This window comes from Pollachius pollachius (genome assembly GCF_949987615.1).
Source record: "Pollachius pollachius genome assembly, chromosome: 9".
Lineage (NCBI taxonomy): Eukaryota > Metazoa > Chordata > Actinopteri > Gadiformes > Gadidae > Pollachius > Pollachius pollachius.
Genome location: NC_136942.1, coordinates 16,837,440 through 16,860,806, shown reverse-complemented (window position 1 = coordinate 16,860,806; position 23,367 = coordinate 16,837,440). Strand labels below are relative to the sequence as shown.

Here is a 23,367-nt window from a genome sequence, read left to right as displayed (position 1 = left end):
GCTGTCACTTGATCAAACGATAAGCCACATTTGTCAAGCGACTGCTCTATGAGAGCTACAATCCCAGCAGCAGACTCATCTGCATCTTCAATGAAATCCAGCATTTTGTTGGTGCCCCGCATTCTGGACTGAAGTATTGAACAGCAAGGGGGAACATCTTCCTGTTGCCTTTATTTGATGCATCTATCTGAATGGAAAATGGGAGGGGTTTATCTGATGTTAGGGCCTTGAGAACATCAGCCACTGCCTTTGGAGCAAGGACATCTTTAACCACTGCCTCTGCCTTTGTTCTCCCGATAGTCTTTTTTTTATTTTATTTTTTTACAATTTTTGAATCCGGGAGAATCTTCTGATTCAGTTTATGTGCACAGTCAGCACTGTTGTAGCTGAGGTTGTGTCTGACTGTGTGATACACCTGTGTCACCTCAGCTGCGGTAACCTAGAGGGGAGGAGTGGGATGACATATTGTTAATTAACTTGAACAGTATTTGTATGCTGCCTGTCTTATGACTTGAAAGGAAGTCAGGTCATCCAAACAGTTAAACCACACTAATAATATAATTTATGTAATGATCACTGAACAAAAATATAAACATTTTGACACAGAATACACAGAAAGCTCTACAAACATTTTTAATCTAGGAAATGTATATATATTAAAGAATAAACGTTTTCTTTTAACAAATGTGTCTATTTATTAACTTTTAATCCATTAGTATGATTTGTTCTTTAAATGGCCATATATAATATTTAAATTGGCTAATACTACTATATATTAAATAAATTATCGTTCATTCGACTTTAAAAACTCAACATCCTAAACAATTAATCAAACCACAACAGTTTACTAAAAAAGGCTCTGCCCATGCACTGCCATCTTCTGGCAAAAGCACAACCAGATAGGAAATCAATCACAACATAATGTCCCATACCGTATCAATCTCAGGAGATGATTGGGGTATGAAGAACTGTGACACTGACGCTTGGGTCTTCTGTGATCTTTTGTGTCTGCAGTGTTGCTCTCCTGTTGCATGCTGTCTGATGTTAGACAGCCCACCGTGCGCCACTGAAAACACTCGCCGACATATTTTACAATTTGCCTTGTAAACATCTCCACTGACGCTGTCCAGCCAAGGATGTGCCTCTTCCCACTCACGTCTGTACTTCTGCAAAAAAAAAAGCTTTTGAGGACGTGGTGGAGTATCGGGTGTAGTGGACATTTTTAAAAGGCGCGGGTTTTGTGAGCAGCGCCAGTGTGGGTGTCTGTCGCTAGGCAACCGTGACCACCACACGCATGCGCAGACACACAGAGGACCGGAGCGGGTCCTGCGTAGATCCCGCCGCAACAATTTTGCTGGCCTTGGTATTCCCTGTGTTTTGTTTTTAATCATTATTGTTAGATTTAGTGTTTGTGTGTGTGACAGACATGTGTATTGGACATTTATTGAAATACAGAACAAATCGCGTCCCGTATTGGTTCAATACGGGACGCAACATTTAATTGCCAAATAAAGGACGATTCCGTATTTTACGGGACGGGTGGCAACCCTACCCACAATATAGCCTACACCGTAAGAAAAGAAAATGCAGACTTGTCGTGCTCTTTAGAAAAGGTACTCGAATCAGGCTCGCTTTTGACTCACTTTATTAGTTAAAGTTTCGGTACGGTAACTATAAAGCAATAGGAGGGGAATTGTACATGACGCGTGTGGAGATCCAACCAACCAACATTAGATGGGCTACCGTGTTTCTGTCCTCCCCGGGGCGCGCGCCTGCTCCTATAGAGTAGGCGTGGCCTATATGACGTAGTACATGCTCTGGTGGCTGTGATCTGAGAGCCCGCCTCCGGCTTCCTCATATGTGTGATGATGCGGCCATCTTGTGGCCATGAGCAGTTATTACAGCTTATATGTTTGGTCCTGCTCCCTTGTGGCTATGTGCGGATATTACAGCTTACGTGCTTATTTTCGTGACAGACTTCACATTTAAGAAAGATTACTGGGGGCAGTTAATTTCAAAATCGAGATAAGTTGAGCCTCTTTTTTTTCACATGTGAATTGGGATTCAAGTGGCCATATTGTGGCAAGTAGCAATATTCCCAATGGCCAAGTCCCACCAAAGTTATTCACATTTAGGCATAAAGGTTGGGAGATTTGACTATTCGTATGTCTTACGGCGGCGTCTAGAATGTCATCACAGGTGGCCATCTTACTAAAGATGGGATTTATGGCTCTTTGAAGGGAGCCGGATCTTGAGGAGCCGTTCTTTTCAAAGAGCCGTTCAAAAGACTGGCTCATTAATTTATTTTTAAGAAGCTAGCCTAGTGAAACCCTTTTTATCTAGGAAATAATCACTGGGAGGAATGATAGGGTAAGATTTGGATCTGAATTATTCAGACTTAGACATCGGATATCTGAGTTTGATATATTTTAAATATTGATTATAATTTAATTTAACATGTGTGGACTAGATTTTAATGTCTGATCTGCATTCATTGTAAACATTCCACAAGGTGGTGCTATCTCCCTCTGCTTTGACACTGAGATCACTATTTTGGATCTTTGTATACAATGTGTCGAAGTGTAAATAAAGCTCTTTTCACTTGTTCATCATGTTCGCCTTTTTAATTGTAGCACAATAAAAACTAAGCAGGCAATGAACAATGAACTTCCTTGCAAAAATATAATTAACAGAAAATATATTAAAATAGAAAAACTTTTACAAAACAAGTTTCTTTCAAGTATAACACTGCAGAGGACTCCTGAACTGTCCTTTGTAACATTAGTGCAAATCTTAGTGAACAACATTTTTAGAAGGTGATGCTTCTGCGCTTTCTTTGGCTCATAAATGCAGTACTCTCCCTCTCCGGCGCGGACGCACTCACGTGAAATAAAAAAACGCGTGGCACGCTCTCGTCTCAGTGGAGTAGGAGGAGGAGCTTGTGTGCGCATGCTGTGAGCGTGACAGCAGGGCCGGCGCTCGGCAAAGGCGACCTAGGCGATCGCCTAGGGCGGCGAATGCGTTGGGGGCGCCCTTAATTAGTCAATTAAAATATACGAAACAAACGGAGAAGGGACGTGGCGCGGTAGCAATTGCTAGGGCGCCCCAAAACATTGTGGTATGCATTGTGGTACACGGGATTAACATGTAGGGAACATAGTATTGTAGCGCCGGTCAGGGAGAGACGGAAGAATGAGACGGGAGACAGGTTTCAACCGCTTAGTACCACCCTCACGCCCCTTACACCGCACGACTGCGACAGTTGGTTCTTTATTTTAACAACGAACATAACAGAAACACGGGACACCTGACCAACACACACAACACTCTCACTAACGGTCCCGATCACACAACAATGGAACAACACACAATTAATAAAGACCCCAATTAATAAAGTTTGTTGGGGTTAACCCCAACAACAGAACAAATCAACAAAACCCCTTTTGTCAACTGACAACCCCAACCCCAACCCCAACTCCAACTCCGAGAATCCCCCGCGGCTCCGGAACATGGCGCCCACACCCGTGGTCGCCACAGTATGTACACTCAAACTTTGGGTATTTTAAGTCCACTAAATAGTGCATGAAATTAACCACTGAGAATTCAAACACCACTACAAGATGGCGAGCACCCTATATAGTGCACTATATCCGTGATAGGGAACGATTTCGAACACAGCTAATGTTGTGTGAACAGCTGACTGTGGCAAGATGGCCGCCGGTGCGGACATTCGACTCCATTGGTCAGCAGCGCGGACGAGACATCTAGTGTTTTATATATATATATATCTATGGGCCTACACAGGGTGCGATTTGTGAAAAAACCAGAGGGGGGGATAATTTTGAGAAACATTTTAAAATGTTTCAAAATGAAGACGGACCCTGTGTATTTTGGTTGTTAATTATTACGATGTAATGGTGAAAATACTTTGGGTGGGGGGGATAATTTTTATCCCCACCGAGGATAAAAATAATTCAGCAGAGGGTAGGACGTGTAAACCAGAGGGGGGGATAATCCCCACCATCCCCACCGGCAAATCGCACCCTGGGCCTACATACGATGTATGGATGTATAGAACCAATTAACATAAACAGAACATTTATATTGGGAAAAAAGCAGCTATAGCAAACGCCATATCCGTTTATGTTCACGAGATAACTTTAAGTGCACGTCGTCTGCGATTCATTGTGCAATACTATTCAAGACATAGGCCTACCCAATAGATGACAATGCTCAATTGTCATTTATCAACTACGTTTGACTATCAACAAATATCAACAACGTCATTCTGAGTAGTCGTAATTACATTTTGAGTAGTTGGAATTTTCATTGAAGATATCTGTAACAGTCGAAATGACAGATAGAGATATCTGTAATTCAGCTTTGACTAGGCAAAACTGAATAAAAGATACCTGCAATGACGTCGCTGAAAATGACATTCAACTCGTCGCACATCTTAAAGGACAATTGCAGATATCTGTAGTTCAGTTTTTACTAGGCAGAATGAAAGGTAAAGATATCTCAAACGTCATAATATTGCAAGCCAATTTGACATAAATTCGCTTGACTGGATGTGTTGCAGATAGCCGATCTGTAATTCAGTTTCGCCTAGTCAAAAAGAACATTTCGGATAGCCGCAACTGCATTTTTCCTGTCCACAATTGTCATTTCAGATATCCACAAAGACATTCCTAGGAGAAATTACGTCACGTTTGCCTTTCATGTCAATGGGGTTTCTCATTACAGATATCCAGTGTTGGGGAGTAACGGAATACGTGTAGGGGAGAGGCGGGTCGATTGAAACACTTTTTAGTTAAACGTCTTTTTCAAAGATGACATTACGTATACAAATAATTTCATCATGTGATCAACAACTCACATGTGTATTCTCTTAGTTACAAGTGTAATTTAATTAGAGGTGGGCATAGATTATTATTTTTAATCTAGATTAATCTAGAAATTAATCTAGATTAATCTAGATTAAAATGGCTCATTTGAATTCTGCCGAAGGCATTCATAATATATGTGTGCTACCTAAATAATGACCAAAAGTAAGTCTTTTAGAAAGGGTCTCTCAAGCCAGGTGGCGCATTAGACCAGGGGCTCATCTCCTGTTTCCAAAATGCATCACAAACTGCTTGAAAAAAACTGTTCTACTATGATAATTGGTGATGAAAATAAATAATGTTCAATAAGATGCACTTGTGTTTATGGACTGTTTATTCAGTTGAACATGAATTTTTAACTTTAGGCCTACATGACAGGCCATGATGAACTTAAGAACATGAGAATCTATTTCTTCTTCTTCCACCAGTCACTCAGGCAGACCAGCTTGTTCACAGTTTCTGGTGACAATTTAGATCTCTTCTTCTGCATAATATGGCCTGCTAAAGAAAAAAGTCTCTCGCATGGGACAGTTGTGGCAGGAGTCCCCAAGTATTTACGGGCAATGTGGGCAATCTTACCATAGACAGCAGTGTGCTCCGACCACCACTTCAGTGGACACTGATCTAAGCTGGCACTGGGCTCTACCTTGTACCTCTCCACAGTATTGTCTTCTGGTGTCTCCTGATCTGATTCTGAGTCTGATCCCATGACTAGCAGGGCTGTTTTCTTCTTGGGTGGCTCAGGGTTCTCCTCCCCGAGTGGCTGCAGAGCAGGTTCTTCTCCCTTCACCAACTCCCTTAGCTTTGCCCACACTGGCTCCCTCTCTGCTCTGGGCAAGCACTTGAGGTCCTTAAATCGTGGATCTAAAGCAGTCGCCACCTTTGATGAACAAAAAATGAACCAAAAAATAATAATTATTGATTGACGAAAAATTCACTTTCCAAATCCAACCACCATATTTCTTCATGACTCATTAATCTATCTATACATCGACCGATCTACTGGCTTAACAGTTTCTAATGATCAAACAATGCAGTTATCTTCTGGTCAGTCTGACATACCTTAAGCCATTCCAGGTTTATTTTCTCCCTCCGCTGGTTGAGGTCCGTGGTGAAGGCAGCCTTGAATCGCACAATATAGGCAGGATCATCATCTGAGATCTTCATCGCATGCTGGAGGTGGCACAGGGCAGGTAGAACCACAGAGCACGATACATACTTATCCCCACCAAGGAGCTCAGTGATGTACCTACACAGACAGACAGGCAGACAGACAGACAGACACAGAGCAATAATTAATTAATGACTAATTCATTTAACTCAGATTACACATTTTTAAAGTTCTTAATCACATTACATTTAACTTGTATGCCAATTCATGAACACGCTATATTTTTAGACCATACCTGCATGGCTCCAGCTGTTTCTCTAGCTTTGCCAACTTCTCATATTCAGCATTTGTTGGGAGGGCCAGATTGTGCTTCTGCTGAGACAGTGTTGTGTGCAGTGCGTCTCTGTTGCGCCTCACACGCTTGATCATCTCAAGGGTGGAATTCCACCGTGTTGGAACATCTTGCACGAGTTGCTCCTGATCTTGTCCAAGGGAGGCTTGCTGGGCATTCAGCTCGTCTGAGTTGGCCGGACTGTGTTTGAAATATCCGACCACTTTACGGCACTTGGCCAGTGCACCGTCAAAACCACCTTCCCGAAGTGACATTACAATAGCTCTCTGTACAACATGCGCAACACAGGGCACATGCTCGAATGGCAGTATCCTCCCTGCTGCCACCATATTAGGAGCGCTGTCTGTTCCAATAGTGCTGATTTTGTCAGTTATCCCCCACTGATTAGCGACGTCGAGAAACTGCCTGGCACACGCATCGGCAAAGTGACGCTCCTCTGTTTTCATCACACCTAACGGACAGACAAAGTAGATCAGAATAAGTTCACTAGTAGTAGTAAACAACTAGCAATCATCAAGAAGCAAACATAATGTTGTGGTGGTAATTCATGGTGTTGTGGTAATTAATAAGTAATTAAATAAAATAATGTAATTTAAAATTCAGTGTTGGGCAGTAGCTTCACTACTTGTAGCTAAGCTAGTTACTAACTACAAATCTCAGTAGCTTGGTGGTAGCTTCACTATTTCTTGAATCAAGTAACTTTTCAGTCTTTTCACTTCTGGCGTTATAATTGATTTACCTCGGGTGTACTGTGGAGTGGGCAAGACTGTTTTATTAGCAGGCTAGCATTGCCCGTTGACTTGCGCTAGCCTAGCATGAGCGAACTCTGCAACTAGAAGGACTGAATGAAATGTGTTGAAAACTGTCTCCAATGACAAAGAACACCAAGGCTAACTTGGGAATCAGGCCCTATGTCCAAAATTCCGAACTACCCCTTTAACTTCTTGAAGTAGCTTGGCCACTATTTCTGGGGTATTTTTGTGGCTAAACACAGCGCAGCCATTAGTATAGAGAATATCCCTGCAACATACTTGAACTTGTAGGCCTATCTTTGGAATTTTGAGACTTCTTATTAATCACAGATTCAATCCAAATTTGAACACACATTTCCTTGAAATTTGGTTCAACTTAAACATGTATGTTGAAATTGAATGAACTACTTTTGCTGTGTAACTTAGCTTGTTCGCCTACATTTGCCTGGGTGGTAGCTTTTGTGTAGTGAAGCTTTATTTATGGTAGAGTAACTGATAGCTAAGCTTGCCCAACACTGTTAAAATTACATAACGTAGCCTACCTAGAGCGAAGGAGATGAGTTCCCAGCTGGCATCGATGAGATGTACAGTAACGCCGAGGTAGTTATCGTTATTGACAGATGTCCAATGGTCCCCAGTCAGTGCTACACACGTCGCCTCTACCATCTTCTCATCTTTTGCGGCTTTCTCTGCGGCGTGCTGGTCATTTATTCTTCTCATGATAGTTCGCCTTGCAGGTAGTTTGTAAGATGGGTCACCTGTGGCCGCCTGGAGAACAAGCTCGAGCCCATCATCTTCAACCACGCTGATGGGCCGGCAGCTGGTGGCGATCCACTGAGCGAGGAGACTCGTTAGATTGTCTGATAAAGCTGTGCTGACGGGCTTGCCTCGGTTGCACTCAAACATAGTAGTTTGACGAACACGACTCTTCCCCTGCGCTACAGCACTGCTTGGATTGGCATGTTCCGCATTAGCTAAGGGGTGCTTTGCGTTTAGGTGGTACTTGAGACTGGAAGAACTCCTACAGTAAACTAATTCCGCATTGCACAAGGTGCAAACAACCTTAGTTTTGTCAAGGTTTCCATTGGGAAGCTTCTTAAAAATAAACTTTCCCTTTAGCAAACACGGCGGCTTCATAGCTGCATCCATGTCAGCACGTCACGTTTGATGTGGTAATTTGACAGTAGGCATACACTGGTTCGAAGTCTGACTCGTTCTCGCCCCCTACAGTGCAATTCGCCAGGTTTTCACCCAACTTTGAGAATAGATTAACGGCGATATTTTTTTTATCGCCGATAGAGAGTCTCGCGTTAACGCAGCCGTTAACGCCGATAACGGCCCACCACTGAATTTAATACATATGTTGGATGATCGCGCTGTTTTTTTTTAACTTTGAACGTAAGTTGACATTTGTTTCAAACGCCCCGCCTAGTCGGGATGTTTGAAACACATATGCGGGACGAATGAAACAGCATATTTTAAACAGAAACTACTGACCTTACTCTTGCTTTTATGCAACATACCGGAAAACATACTAGTGTCTTCGTCATTGCTAATATTTCACATAATTTCTCATAATATAAATAGGCAAAAAAAAGATTGTCCTGTGCGTAATTGTCAAGATGCACATTTCGATTAAAACTCACCTTTTTTCTTTTATACCAGTTGGACGACTACATTTTCATTTTCGAAGAACACACCAGAATAGGCCTGTTTAGTAAACAGGATTTGATGCGGCATTCCTACACTTATAAAATGCAATTCAATGTGGAAGTAATCCATGTATTCAGAATACAATGCTCAGATTGAGTGATGTGACAGAATACGTTACATATTATATTTTCGGGCATGTATTCTGTATTCTGTAACTGGATACATTTTAAAAGTATCCTTCCCAACACTGCAGATATCTACAATTCAATTGTAGGTATCCACTATGTTAATTACGGATATCTGCCGTTAGTAGCCTATATGCTTCACGTGAACCTCCTAAGATGGCGCATTTTGATTGGTTCGCTATCTCGGGATATTGGGCAATATCCCATGATTGTGATCTCAAACATGGGATATTGTTTTCGCGCGCGTGACGATCGTCTCGTCACGCTAATAAAACAAATAAACCGTTAATAAAAACAAATAAACCACTAATAAAAACGAATAAATCACGGTCAAAAGTGTTACCCACCCAGCACACAACGTCTTTTGGACGTTGATATCTGGGCTAGAGGGGATTTAGCCCAGATATCAACGTCCAAAAGACGTTGTGTGCTGGGTGGGTATCTTGTTTATTTTTGCAGTGTTCACGTGTAGTATATACTAAAACAATTATTCACCTCAGGCTCCGTGAATAGTAGGGAATAGCCCCCGAGACCGAATGTCTAGGCGGCTATTCACTGTTCATTAATGGTTAATTACATTTTGACTTGGAGAGTTACAGATATCTCCAATTTTCGATATCTCTAATCAAAATTAATTTCAAGATATCTATAACATGATAATAGATATCTACAATTAAATTATGACTATCCCTAACTCCAGTTTGAGATATCTACAACGTCATTTCGCCTAGTCAAAACTTAATTTAAGATATCTGAAAAGGGACATTTAGATATCGTGAATTTATAGGTGAATTAAAGATATCTTGAACTGGAATTGTGACAAGTCATAATCAAAATGTAGATATCTCAAACTGGAATTACAGATATCTACAATTCAGTTGCAGATATCCGTAATTCACATAGTGGATATCTGCAATTGAATTGTAGATATCTGTAATGAGAAACCCCATTGACGTGAATCACAAAAGTGACGTAGTTTCTCCTATAGGAGGAAGGTCTTTGTGGATATCTGAAATGACAATTGTGGATAGGAAGAATTCAGTTGCGGATATCCGAAATGTTCTTTCTGACTAGGCAAAACTGAATTACGAGATCTGCAACACATCCAGTCTAGTCAATTTATGTCAAATTGGCTTGCCATAAGAGGGGGTTTTGTTGATTCTCGGGAGGCTCTTTCACCCAAGCTTTGGAATGCTCAATAAAGCATATGAGCTGCCACATCTACAGCATCCTGCCCAACATAATAAGCAGAGCAATCCAACGGTTTGAATCCAATCTCCAGACTGTATGTCTTCCAGAATCCACATAAGGAGTTCCTTAAATACTGTATCAACCAAAGCCCTGGGAGAGATTGGATAACCCGTTAGCCAGTCACCTCAGTTTAGCCAACACATATATTGCTCAAATAATAGTTTGCATAAAATGTCTTTATTACAATTAAACAAGAATAGATACAAAAATCGTGGCAAAACATTGATTCAATAACAACAAAATAGTGATCTGCAGAAGCGCAAAATGCATGTATATATATCTATATCAATACTACATTTAATATCAATAAGCCATGTTTTAGAATTAGCCCTGACACATTGCAAAGAATTAAGGCAATGTTTGCATTTTCTTCACATTAATAGAAACTCATTTATTCATTAATTGAGTCTAGTCTGACTACACAATCATGGTATATTAAGAGAAGTGAAACCACCTTGACTTTGCTAAATATATTTGTTAGTATAAGAGTGAGTGCCAGAGCCTTGCTGACAGCTAGACAATGATGGCATTGCAATCCTCTCTATCCAAATACGACTGGACACGTGGAAGAATACAAGGGTGAAGTCTTGCGGACCACCAGCGTGGCGACTCCCTTCACGTCCTGGAGCCTGTCGGAGTCAAAGTCCACCAGGAACTCCCTAATCCCCGGCCGCATGGGTGTGAATGACAGCTCAAAAGACAAACGCTGGCCTGGCGCGATGCTACCACTGAGGGGGAGAGAGACACAGACACACAGGCATGAAGGGCATATCTATATTACGGAGTACATATGTAGTAGGCATGGTTAGGAAGACATGGAATATTGAAGAGAAAGGTAACATTACTTAACAGACTAAAAGTATTTTACAATGCATTTGATTCATTTTTATATACAAACACTGCGTATATTGACTAGCTCAATGCTTAACCCACTGTCAGGAAAGCATCAGATGTTTTTACATACTGGTGTATGTATGATAAATCATGAATCATAAATTAAGAAAACCCTTCCATATCAGTTACGTGATATGTGTTATATGTTGTATGTCATTACTGATTTATTGATTTTTTTGGTCAGATACTTACGAAATATGGAACTCTTTGTTTGGAAGTAGGCCAGCCCCTTCGACAGTGAGCACTCCTCGGTTCAGTGGCACTGGCAATGGATTGGTGAAGGAGATCAAGGTGGTGGTTTTCCTATTTAAAACCACCCAGCCAGGAACCTGGAGAAAGGAGAGATTAGGATGTTAAATGGGGGTGCACTCCACTCTATGTCCACACTGGCTTCTGGAGTGGACGATGTTGTGGAAAATAAACGAACACTAAAGAGAGGAGCCTGAGTTGAATTTAACTCTATTCAAATGACATCTGACCTTTAACCTGTCTATCTGCCTATAAACTGGCAATGGTTTAAGGTTAATCAACAGTTATTAAGCTTCTTAGATATGAGTCATTTGGCACTGACATTTATATCAGCTTATGTCATAAAGGAGGAGGCTTAGCATCTTGCTCATGGATAGGAAACCCACCTTAATACTGAGTTTGGGCTTGCTCAGTGGGATGTTGACCATCTCCAGGATGGATTTTTCCTGGCCGGACACTTCCGCCACCCCTATCACCCGGATGATGTTGTGCTCGCTGACGCACGATGCATACTTAGTGTAGAGTAAACGCACCGTCTCCCTGTGGACTGTGTGGGGAACAGAATGAACACAACAGCAAAATAATGTATTCACAAACGACCATATCTAGCCAAAACGTTGTACTCCATTACAAAAATATAGAATATGGGAATATATATATATGAACTACAACGTTTCTAGAGATAAACCACACCCCCTATCCACGAGTCCAAAATAGAAAGAAGACTTCAAGGCTTTGCTATACAGGGTGTAATTGGTGGTTTCATACTAAATAGCCAGCGCCGCTGTTATGTCTCTAAACCAAGAAGGGTTGAAGTGCTGGCATTCAACCACCTACCTTTGTGAGCAGGAATGACAACATTGACCGTGCTGTTCTGGCACTCTCCAAGGTGAACTGAGTTGTAGGTGACAGCCTCTGACATCATGTCCAATTTGCAGCTGACTTCTTTGTCTCCCATGTTCTCCAACTGAGAGAAAGAAAAATGATAGATCGGTTGATTATTAGACCTAGCCATGAGCGATAACTTCACAAAGACAGCATCGTACAGGGTTATGCACTCTCTGCACCTCGATCCGTAGGACACTGAATTACATTGCAACTTGCCTCAAAGATGACGTCAAAGTCGGTCCCGAACACAGGTTTGGCGTGCTTGATCTCCAGCTGCACGTTTCCTGGTTCATTGGCAGTGAAGAGTACATTAATAACCCATAATGATGATGAATGCATTCACACGTTAACGTATATATTGAAGTATATATTGCTGTGATGGGACCTCTCAAGAAGCGATCAAGGGGATCAACATGGAGTCTAAGGGGGGGAGGGGGGTCAAGGGCTCCAAACCAAAGGAGATTTTTAGGTTTCATGCTGGCCGGATTCACCTATGGAGCGATCAAGTCAATCAGCATCAGAATACATACTGCTGACCATTATCAAAGCACATTCTAATTAATTTATATTTTCTGAAGAATCACCTTCTTATAAGCATGTACAAAACTTTTCAAAGAAAGTCATTTTTCTTGTTGTGGGTTATCCTCCGTGGGCGTACGAATTAAACGATTGAACATGACGTCGTTGCTCTGTGGTCGATTTGTAACAAAAGGACTCTAACCTGCACCTGGATTTGATTCCTCTTCTCCATCTGGCCCGGAGATGCGCCGCCCTGCCTTGTTGTACACCTCCCGCTCCTTAGCTGAACCTGTGGAGCAGGAGCAGATTGGGTCACCCGCAGCCCAATGGACATGGGCAGATCCACAACCTCTGCCGAGGCCAATATTAACATCAACTGTGCTCTAAACTAAACAGAATGTTTTCCTTTGGATGTAGTTAGGGTTGGGGCTAACAGTGATCAATGAGAGGTTTCTTTATGTCTGTGTGTTGATCGCTGTGGCCCTTCTTACTCATCATACCATAAAAAAAGTGGAATTTTAAATAATGTCATATAATCAATTTGGATCATTGTCATTATTAGTACTTCTAATTCTAGTCCTAACTTGATCAGCAACAATCAACATGACTAATATAGGTAAGAAAAGTCTAAATCTTTAACAGTACCCTGTTCCATTCACACGGTTAAAGATTTAGTATTTTATACCGTTATGATAGGGTGGGCATAGCAGCCCACCATAAAGGTATAAGTGAGTATGACACTGTCTCTTGATGTCGAAATGAAACCAACCTTCTTGGTACTTGTACTGAAGGGTTATATCTTCCCTCTCGTTACTGTAAGGACTTTTGGTGCTAATGTTCCTCCCCACTTTTGCAGAGTTGGATGAAAGCTAGAAAACATTTAAAAAGAAAATGCAAATTATGTTTTTTAAAGATAAGCAAAAAATGGTAGAAGTTATAATTAAAATGGATGAAGAATAAAGATATGCATGATTACCCACCCGCTTTCGCTGACCGTCTGGTCTGATTTCCCAATTGATGATGTCTGCATTCACCTCAGCAAAGACAAATGGAACATCAAACTTCACATTGAGGTCCCCTTCTTTAATGGCCTTCAAAGGACATGGGCCACAGCGATACATCCCTAGAAAGGAAAAAATACAGATTTATTAATTTATTTTTCAGTGTACATAAAGTGACTTTGTACTTAACTGGCAATAATAATCCATATAGCATACCAAACACAGAAGAGTTTAAAGAATAATCATAATAACCAAAGCATAAGTCGTTTCTTTTGCAGGATTTAAACTGATATGGGAGCACAAAGAAGTTGCAAAAGAAAATATATATATGCGTAAAGAAGCCCATTTCTAAACATGGCAAGAGGGCCATACCACTGCTCATCTCCTGAGGTGTGGGGTCCAAGACTTGCCAGCCACCATATCCATTAGGTAGATCTTCTCTCTGCATGTAAGACTCGATCCAACAATGAAAGTTCCTGACACAAATAATAATAAAATAAACATTATAATCACACAAAGTTGTGAGTTATGAATTCATAGGGACTCATAATACATAACATAACAGATTTCTGTGTGAATGCATGTGCTGTGAACACGAGAGGATCCTACCAGATGCTGTCATGTTTTTCAACTAGCTGCCTATGTATGTTGTACACTCGGTCGATGGAGAGGTTTCCGTCTGTGTCATGGGCTGACGCAAAGTTGGTGATGCAGCGTGTGGGGATGCCCAGGCATCGCAGCACTGTGAGGGGACACATGACACATTAGAAAGGCTCGAGTCCCACCATGCATCAGTCTGTCCTTTATTTTGCGTCAACCAAGTTTGTGTTAACTGTAAACATTACAGTTAACACAAGTCATGTAACAATGCAAAGTTAAATTCAGGGCGACGTTCAGATGAGGGTTTGATTCAGTGTGTGTGTGTGTGTGTGTGTGTGTGTGTGTGTGTGTGTGTGCGTGCGTCTGTGCGTGCGTGTGTGTTTATATTGTGTTAGTCCTCTGACCTGTGCAGGCCACGGCTGCAAACACCCAGCATTGGCCATATTTCACTCCAGACTTGGATTTGCTCCACTTCTCAAGGATGGGCACACTGCTCATCCATTTGGTTGGCTGTACTCCACCTGTATAAGGTTCCTGCCATTTCCCCACCAATACTCCACTGTCATCGTTGGCATTCACCTGGATAAGGGGGGCGTTACAGTATTAAATTTTATTAACAATGTAAAAGGATCTTAAGGTAACTGTTTCCCTCCGCTCAACTACCTCAGCTGGACGTCTGGTACCGCCATCGCTAAGAGCAAGCAAGGGTCGATCAGCAAAGTCACAACTTTTCTCTGTTTTGGGACCTCAGTGGAAGAACGAGCTCCCTACCGATGTCAGGACCGCAGAGTCGCTCACGAGCTTCCGCAAAAGACTCAAAACTCACCTGTTCAGAGTTCATCTCGACTCTGCATAGAAACCAATGCACAGCCACCATTGAATGTTGTACGTCCTGGCACTTGTACATTGCACTTATTCAAAGTACTTAATTGTGTAGCATCTACAGTAGCTGCTATCGTTGCTTTACAGGGGGAATGGGTTAGCCTAGCGATTGTAATACTTGCACTTGGTTCTATGAACATCTTTACTGTACCGACAGCGATATATTGTTTCACTTCTTATGACAAATGTACTTATTGTAACAAATGCACTTATTGTAAGTCGCTTTGGATAAAAGCGTCTGCAAAATGCCCTAAATGTAAATGTAAATGTTTCATGCTCCTGTGCCTGTCATGTCGTTATGTAATGAACCTGCATTTATACTTTATTTCCACATTGTTTTGTTTTATTTTGACATGATTCTGTATTTTATTTGTGGTCAAAAGGTCATCTAATTTATTTTTGTCAATCATCAGATCAACATGCCTGGTTAGGGTTAGTGATTGGTGATAGGGCCATTCCTGATAACATGCGATATATAGCGCGGAGAATTCCGGAAGGAGGGGCTTGACTCTATCCGTGCCCGTGGATGCCTTATCGGTTGGGCGTTCTGCTTGACTCTCTCCGCTCTCGTGGATGCCTTATCGTTTGGACGCGCCTTATTGTTGGATCGTTTGGACGCTCTTCACTACCTCCGCTCTCGTGGACGCCTTATCGTTTGGACGCTCTTCACTCCCTCCGCTCTCGTGGATGCCTTATCGTTTGGACGCTCTTCACTACCTCCGCTCTCGTGGATGCCTTATCGTTTGGACGCTCTTCACTACCTCCACTCTCGTGGATGCCTTATCGTTTGGACGCGCCTTATTGTTAGATCGTTTGGACGCTCTTCACTCTCTGCTCTCGTGGATGCCCTATCGTTTGGACGCTCTCCGACGCTCCGTGGTCGCGATGGACATTATTGGACTTCCTAAGCACATTCTTCTGAAAGTGAACCTTGGTGTTTAGGAAAGAGGGAAAAAGTAGTGTAACTTTGTGAACTATGAAAACCTTGATGCTGAAGTTTTTCAGATAAATATTCGAAACTCATCCATGACTCTCTGCCTGCCTTTGCTGCCATTTTAACACGTAACAGTTATTATTTCATTATTTATTAAAACTGTTATTTTAATGAAAGAGTCCTAACGCCACAAGTTTCAGTGCCAGACACAAACAATAACTTACTTTGGTTTTCTTCAGGAAAAAAAATATTTTAGTTACTACTATTTTGGTCATGCACATCCGTATACAACCAGTTCTGCGATCTGGTTCTGCGTTTGGCTCTTTTGTCCTGATGCAACACACACATAAAAATAACTAATGGTGGAAGTGGTTGTATATCTCCTACCATGGCAACGACTGCCCTGCTGATGTAGACAGGATCCCATCGCTGACGCATGTCGTTTGGGGGGTCTGACCTCGCTGGCTTAAAGCGGTCCAGGATCTCAAAGCAGATGTCCATCACATTGTCTTCAAACTGAGAATGTCACAAAGGGACAGACAGCAAATGTTGGGAGTGTCATACAATTTAGAAAGAGAGAAGAAATGACTGATATTGATACTATATCATAATAGTCATAATATAGGAATTATCCAACTGTGTGTGTGTGTGTGTGTGTGTGCGTGTGTGTGTGTGTGTGTGTGTGTGTGTGTGTGTGTGTTTTCTGTGTTACCTGTCCGAAATTCCATGGCAACCCTCTCATCCAATCCGCACTCCCAGTGAAAATGCGACCATTCTCGTTCATAATGTATTCCTTGAGCAGACTCTCATCAGGGAAGTACACGGCATCATCTAATAACGCACACACACACACACACACACACACACACACACACACACACACACACACACACACACACACACACACACACACACACACACACACACACATACACACACACGCAAAGTTGATATGAACCTCCATATTTATATACGTGCTTCTGGGTAATGGGGATGTGCTGCAGAAGTGAAATGACATGTGAAAGGTCAAGTACAGATTCATCATCTTTTTAAGATTTTAGATGTATGTGGATGTTCCGTTTGTTTGTGCACATGTGCTGTGTCTTTGTGTGCGAGTGTTTACTAGTATTACCTTTGCACCAGGGATTAAACAGCAAGTACATTTTGGTCAAGTCCGTCCTCTCCAGAACTTTATTCCCTGACATCAGTTCAACAGCCAAGCGGTACTCGCCAACGGCAGCACGGGCGGGACTGTACACAGTCAGCAGTAATTCGTTGTTCGCGCTCTGCTGGTGTAACCACCACTTGTCATTGGACCCTCCAGCCGTTCGCTTTCTGATCACAATATCATCGTTGTTCTTGTCTGTGGAAATGCAAGGTAGGATACAGAAATAGGTTTCCAATTGGTAATCTGAAAATCAGGGCCGCCGGACTGGGGGTGTAAGGCTTGGGGGGGCTCAAGGCAGAGGGCCCATGGGAGTGTAATGTTTTTTTTTTTCTCATTCCTCTATCACCCTCAAGTGGCAGGAGCCCCACATTGCGCTCAGTGGCCATATGCCGCAAGGTCACGTTTCGCCCCCCCACGCCCCATCAACAACTGTTCCCCCCCCCCATTTCCTTCATACTTCCCACACACATTAATTAATTGATTAAGCTACTTCTGCTACAGAAATGACCCGTTTTATTTTCTTACCATATTTTTTTGTAGGATAGGCCATTTATGAAAAGCTAATTCAATGTGTTCCCTAGGCCTAGTTACCACTCTATCCCCGATGGAGTTACTGAGGGATTTGATTTGTGCTATGAATTGTGTATCAAAAAGGTTCGGTATCCCAAACAAAGGAAGGCCATAGGCATACACTTTGAGGCAGGAGAAGTTGTTGAAGTTGTGCAACCCTTTTGAAAAACAGTTGGTCAAATAAATATTTGAAATGTTAAAGGAATAGAGCAACAAGAAGTGAGACTCTTCAATTCACGTAGCTCTATTTTATCTGACCATCTCTGCATTGAGGCCTTGAGTTGCTCACCCTGCTTTAAGACCAGGGCCAGCTCATGGCCGGACTGCAGCGGGTCGGAGAGGTGCACCGTCAGGGAGAAGGCTTGTCCCCGCCGAACAATCAAACGCTTTCTATCAATCTCCTCAGTTCGGTGTGCCCGGTTGTTTTCCTGGCTTCTCAGATCAACACCAGCAATTAAACCTTAAAATGAAAATCAGAGACAGGATGTTAAGGAGTAAAACACAGCTATGTGTTGTTTGGCTATAGTGTGATGACTGTCCTGATGAATTCTTTATGTGGATGCAGGTCTATGTAGTAGGTCTATTAGTTTATGAAATGTGGATTGGTCATATCACACTCTAGTGCAGAGTTAGACACAGCATATTTCTCTTTCCTACTGTAATCACAAGAGACATCTTGATATCCTTATAAGGTGTAGAAACACCACAGAGACAGACACTAAGAGGAATGTTTTACAAAGAAGCAAGTGGAAAAGGACGGGAGGAAAGAGATTTGCAAAAATATATTTGAGAGAGAGAAAGAGAGAAGAAGAAGGAGAGAGGGAGAGAGAGAGAGAGAGAGAAAATAATTGATTCAAAGGACAGGCGAGGAAAACGTGTGATGAAAACCAATGTTAGAATGCTACTCACGGTTTGTGTAGGCCATTATCTTTGCTTAATTCTTCCCAAGAGTTGCTCTTACACTGGTCGAAGTTTACAGCGCTGGGCTCTAACCTACTTCTCATCAAGGCGCTGTATTTATACAGAACTTAACTGCTCTCAGTGTGTGTGTGTGTGTGTGTGTGTGTGTGTGTGTGTGTGTGTGTGTGTGTGTGTGTGGGGGGGGGGGGGGGGGGGGGGAGGGGTGTAAGAATGTTGCAACATTCTAAGGTTTCAGCACTATTGCTCATTGCTAATTGCTTCCCCATACCGTCCCTCCTGATGTCACTTTGAGGCCAATATAACTTTTAGTGGTAAGAAAAATAGAACAAAATAGCACAATAAAGAAATAGCACAATAAATAATTGACAATATAACAACAGAAATGGCTATATGATTATTTGTTGCAAGTTTAAAGGATTACCGTCTGGATTGTTTAGGAGATTTAGTGTCACCATCAGAAAAACATTTGTCCGCATGCACACAAACACTGACAGGTGTTTGTCTAGGGCAGTGATTCTTAAACTAGGGGTCGAGACCCCAAATGGGGTCTCCAAAAACCTCCGTGGGGTCGCCAATTATTTTCTGTATTCAGTCTGAAATTATTATTATGCCAGGTGAAACAAAGGACAATAATATTGGGGGAAAAAAAATGCCTTTTTCTTATTTACACGCAGTTAAGAGAAGAGAGAAAATATGTTTTCGTCTTTCAACGAGATCTGGTTCAGCCTATGGGCTACTCCGCTGATAGAAACAATGTAACTATCTGCTCCCACTATATGCAAACTCAACTTGTTCCCGCTATTTTAAGTAAAACAAAATAAAAAGACATAGGTAGCCTAATAGCAAAAATGGAGAGGTGGCTGATTAAAATCGAACAAAAGCTCGGAAGTGCCAGCTACCAGTGCGTCTACTCCTCCGCGATCCTCAGATGGGATAAGTCTACAGGCCGGTGAGAATAAAAAGGAACAAAAGAGGCGTCGGCATTATCAGAAAGAATTTCTGAAATATGGATTCACTTGCCAAGTAAAAGATAACCTCGACCACCCACAATGTGTGATTTGCGGCGATGTTCTGGGGAATGAGAGCTTCAAACCTGTCAAAATGAAATGACATCTCGAAACCCGCCTTCCCGAGGACGCTACGATACCAATTACTTTTTTTCTGCGAAAAGAAGCTGCCCTGCAAGGGCAGAAGACCGTAGTGCATGGGTAAGCTACCTTGCCCACCAAAGCCTTGGCAGCTTCCTACGAAGTGGCCCACCTTGTGGCAAAAGCACAGAAGCCACACACAATTTCCGAAAGCCTCATCCTCCCTGCAGCAATTGCGATGACCACCGCAACGCAAGGTGAAAAGATTGCAAGTGCGCTCAAGCAAATCCCCCTCTCCAATGATACAGTGTCCAAGCGCACTATCGAGATCGCTAATGACATGAATTGTCAGATGATCGAGAGAGTAAAAAACTGCAGGTTTTCTTTACAGTTAGATGAGTCTACTGACGTGACAAGTGTCGCGCAATTATTGGTGTTTGTTCGCTACAGTTATGAAGGAAAACTTCACGAGGACATGCTGTTCTGCTCTCCAATGGAACGAAGGTGTACCGGCAGTGACATTTTTAATTGTCTCAATGGTTGGATGGAAGACGCAGGGCTGCAATGGGCCAACTGCATATGCACAGACGGTGCGGCAGCTATGTTGGGGAAAAATAAAGGGCTGAAAGCAAAGGTCCTTAGCGTTGCACCACATGCCAAGTTCACCCATTGCATTATCCACAGAGAGGCCCTGGCATCCAAGACACTTGAGCCCGAGCTTAACAATGTTCTCCAAACAGCAATGGTGAAAATGGTGAATTTCATCAAATCTCGGCCACTCAATACTAGACTCTTCACCCTTCTCTCTCAGGAAATGGGGTCTACACACGAATCCCTTCTTTTCCATTCTGAAGTTTTCACGGGGCAAGGTCCTTACACGCCTGTTTGAGTTGCGAAGCGAGGTTCGCACCTTCCTCTCAGACGCAAACTCCGCTTTTGCGCACCATCTCACTGACTCGGAATGGATAGCCCTTGCTTATTTTTCATGCATATTCGACAAATTAAATATGCTTAACCTGTCACTACAAGGCCTCAACACTAACATCCTGACCCTCTCGGACAAAGTGAACGCTTTCACAAAAAAGCTGCAGCGTTGGGCAGTCCGTGCGGAGAGTGGGGAATTTGAGATGTTTTCGGAGCTGCATGACTTTTTGGAGGAGGATGACGTGAATGTCAATTCATAGAAGGCCTCCATCAACGTTCATCTCCAAAGCCTCGAAAAATTCCATCAATATTTTCCGACGGAAAATGTGGAGAATTATGATTGGATACGACAACCATTCACCAGCTGCTCTTCAAACGATCTGTCATCTGAGCTCGAAGATGCGCTGCTTGAGCTATCCAGTGACCGAACCATACAGACGTCGTTTGCCTCAAAATCACTGGATGAATTCTGTCTGTCTGTTGCGCAGGAATACCCCCGATTGTCCAAGGCTGCCATGGAAATTCTAACGCCTTTCAGGTCAACCTATCTGTGCGAGAAGACATTTTCGTCCCTCGCATATATAAAAAATAAATACAAATGTCGGCTCAGTACCGTGGAGGAAAATCTCCGTGTCGCCGTATGCAGCATTCCTCCTAGAATTATCTTGCTATGTTCACGGAAGCAGGCCCACCCTTCCTATTGAAATTGTTAAAGATAGTAAACCAGAAAAGCGAAATAAAAAAATACCGTTATTGTTATCGCCATGAATATAATCCATGTAACGTTGTAGGCCTAATGCTGTATGTGTGTGTGTGTGTGTGTGTGTGTGTGTGTGTGTGTGTGTTGTGTGCGCTTGTGTGCGCGCGCGCGCCACGCACATAGCGTTCTGATCTGATAGCGGCAGCCTACACTTGTTTAATCGTGATTGTTTGGTTATCTCGGTTCTTGTTCATATGGAATAAATAAAATTAATTACTTTGCTTAATATTTTTTGCTTGATTTAGTTGTTAACGTTTGAGGGGGTATTTTGAGGAATGAATAGGAATGGGTTTGGGGAAAGTGGGTTTGTCAGACCTCGCCATACATTTTTGTGGGGTCGCCAGACAAAAAGTTTAAGAACCACTGGTCTAGGGCAACAACTAGCTCTTTGTTAGAGACATATAGGCCTTATGGTGGAAGACCAGCAGATGTCAAATAGGGCCATCAAGTGACAAACATGCATATTTGGCTGTTCCAGCAACCTTCTTTAGAGGCCGTGGGATCTCTAGGCTTCTATCACCTGGATGCCTACTGCCTGGTACTGGTACAAATAGTCTTATATCACTGTCCCCCTAGTTTTTCGATAAAAATAGCAATCGATATGTTCCAAGTTCCCGGTCTCTGTAGAAATGGCACCCCTCACTGCTCCAATAATAGACTGGTGCTTATGATATGGCAATGCCTGTGTCCTCTAATATTCCTGTTTTGTCTAGAATTAGGCTCAAAAAGGTAACTTTCACCTGTGCGGAAAATTGCCAAATCTGATTCCTGTTCCTCTTTGAGTCCAATGTGAATTGATGTGTTGAGCTCACTAATCTTGCAAATATTTAATGTCAGGTAAAAGATCCATTTTAATCAGCATTACAGTTTTCTTGCCAGGTACATTTCAGTAGAAGGAAGACACCTTCCAAATGTCTGCTTTCAGGAGTGGGGATGAGTCAGCTGCCATCAATCGTCAGGAAAGAACAAAAGTAGAGCTGGAGAAGCCACATGGAGAAACATAGAATGTGTGATTGTGTGACTGCAATGACTGTAGAATACCTATTATAGAGTGCAGCCCCAGATTTCAAGCCAAGTCCATAACCAACTAAAAGTTGCCCTCTAAACATTGTGTTCATGTTTCTGTCTTCATAACACCAGTTCTATGGTCATTGCACTGGTTTCCTTTTTTCTAGATAATCAAGATATGACCTGTTTGCAAAGCACTAAATAGTTTAGGGCCAAATACTTCTTTAATCTATTCTGTGTTACAAACCCACTAGAGCTCTCAGGTTATCAGTAGTTGATCTGCTCACTGTTCCCAGGGTTAGTACAAAGCCTGTGGAGAATTTCATTTGAACGCACTACATATCTGGAACAAACTTTCAAAATGTCTGAAGTCTGCCTCAAAACTACAAGTTGAAATCAGTGCTTAGTCACAGTCAAATGGATTTGTATAGCACAGTATCATACACAGTGGTTATTCAAAGTGTTTTAAAATAAAATAAAAAGAAATTAAATGAATGAATGAAATATATAAATAATAATAAAAGAATATATTCAAGTAAAAACAGAATAAAACAAAACAAAACAAGATTTATTAAAAGCAATAGCAAATAAATGGGTTTTTAATTTATCTTTTTAAATAAGTTACAGTTGGAGCAGATTTCATTTCTGTTGGTATTTGGTTCCAACAGTGGACAGCATAATGGCTAAATGCCATTTCACCCTGCTTAGACCTGACTCTAGGCATAACCAGCTGACCGGCTGATGATGCACTCTACTGTCTCCAGCACCCTT

General features: G+C 42.1%; 1 protein-coding gene across 1 annotated transcript; it reads right to left on the bottom strand.

Annotated features, from left to right (window-relative positions):
- Positions 1-10,731: 10,731 nt before the first annotated feature.
- Positions 10,732-18,820, bottom strand: LOC307080208 (protein-glutamine gamma-glutamyltransferase 2-like; the record flags this gene model as incomplete). Its single annotated transcript, XM_079742845.1, has 16 exons — positions 10,732-10,918; positions 11,277-11,413; positions 11,720-11,880; positions 12,171-12,300; positions 12,438-12,505; positions 12,949-13,029; positions 13,510-13,609; positions 13,721-13,863; positions 14,114-14,217; positions 14,351-14,483; positions 14,746-14,920; positions 16,545-16,673; positions 16,870-16,988; positions 17,290-17,520; positions 18,185-18,355; positions 18,805-18,820. The coding sequence occupies 16 exons, from the start codon at positions 18,818-18,820 to the stop codon at positions 10,732-10,734; spliced, it is 2,085 nt and encodes a 694-aa protein (XP_079598971.1).
- Between the last annotated feature and the right edge of the window lie 4,547 nt (positions 18,821-23,367).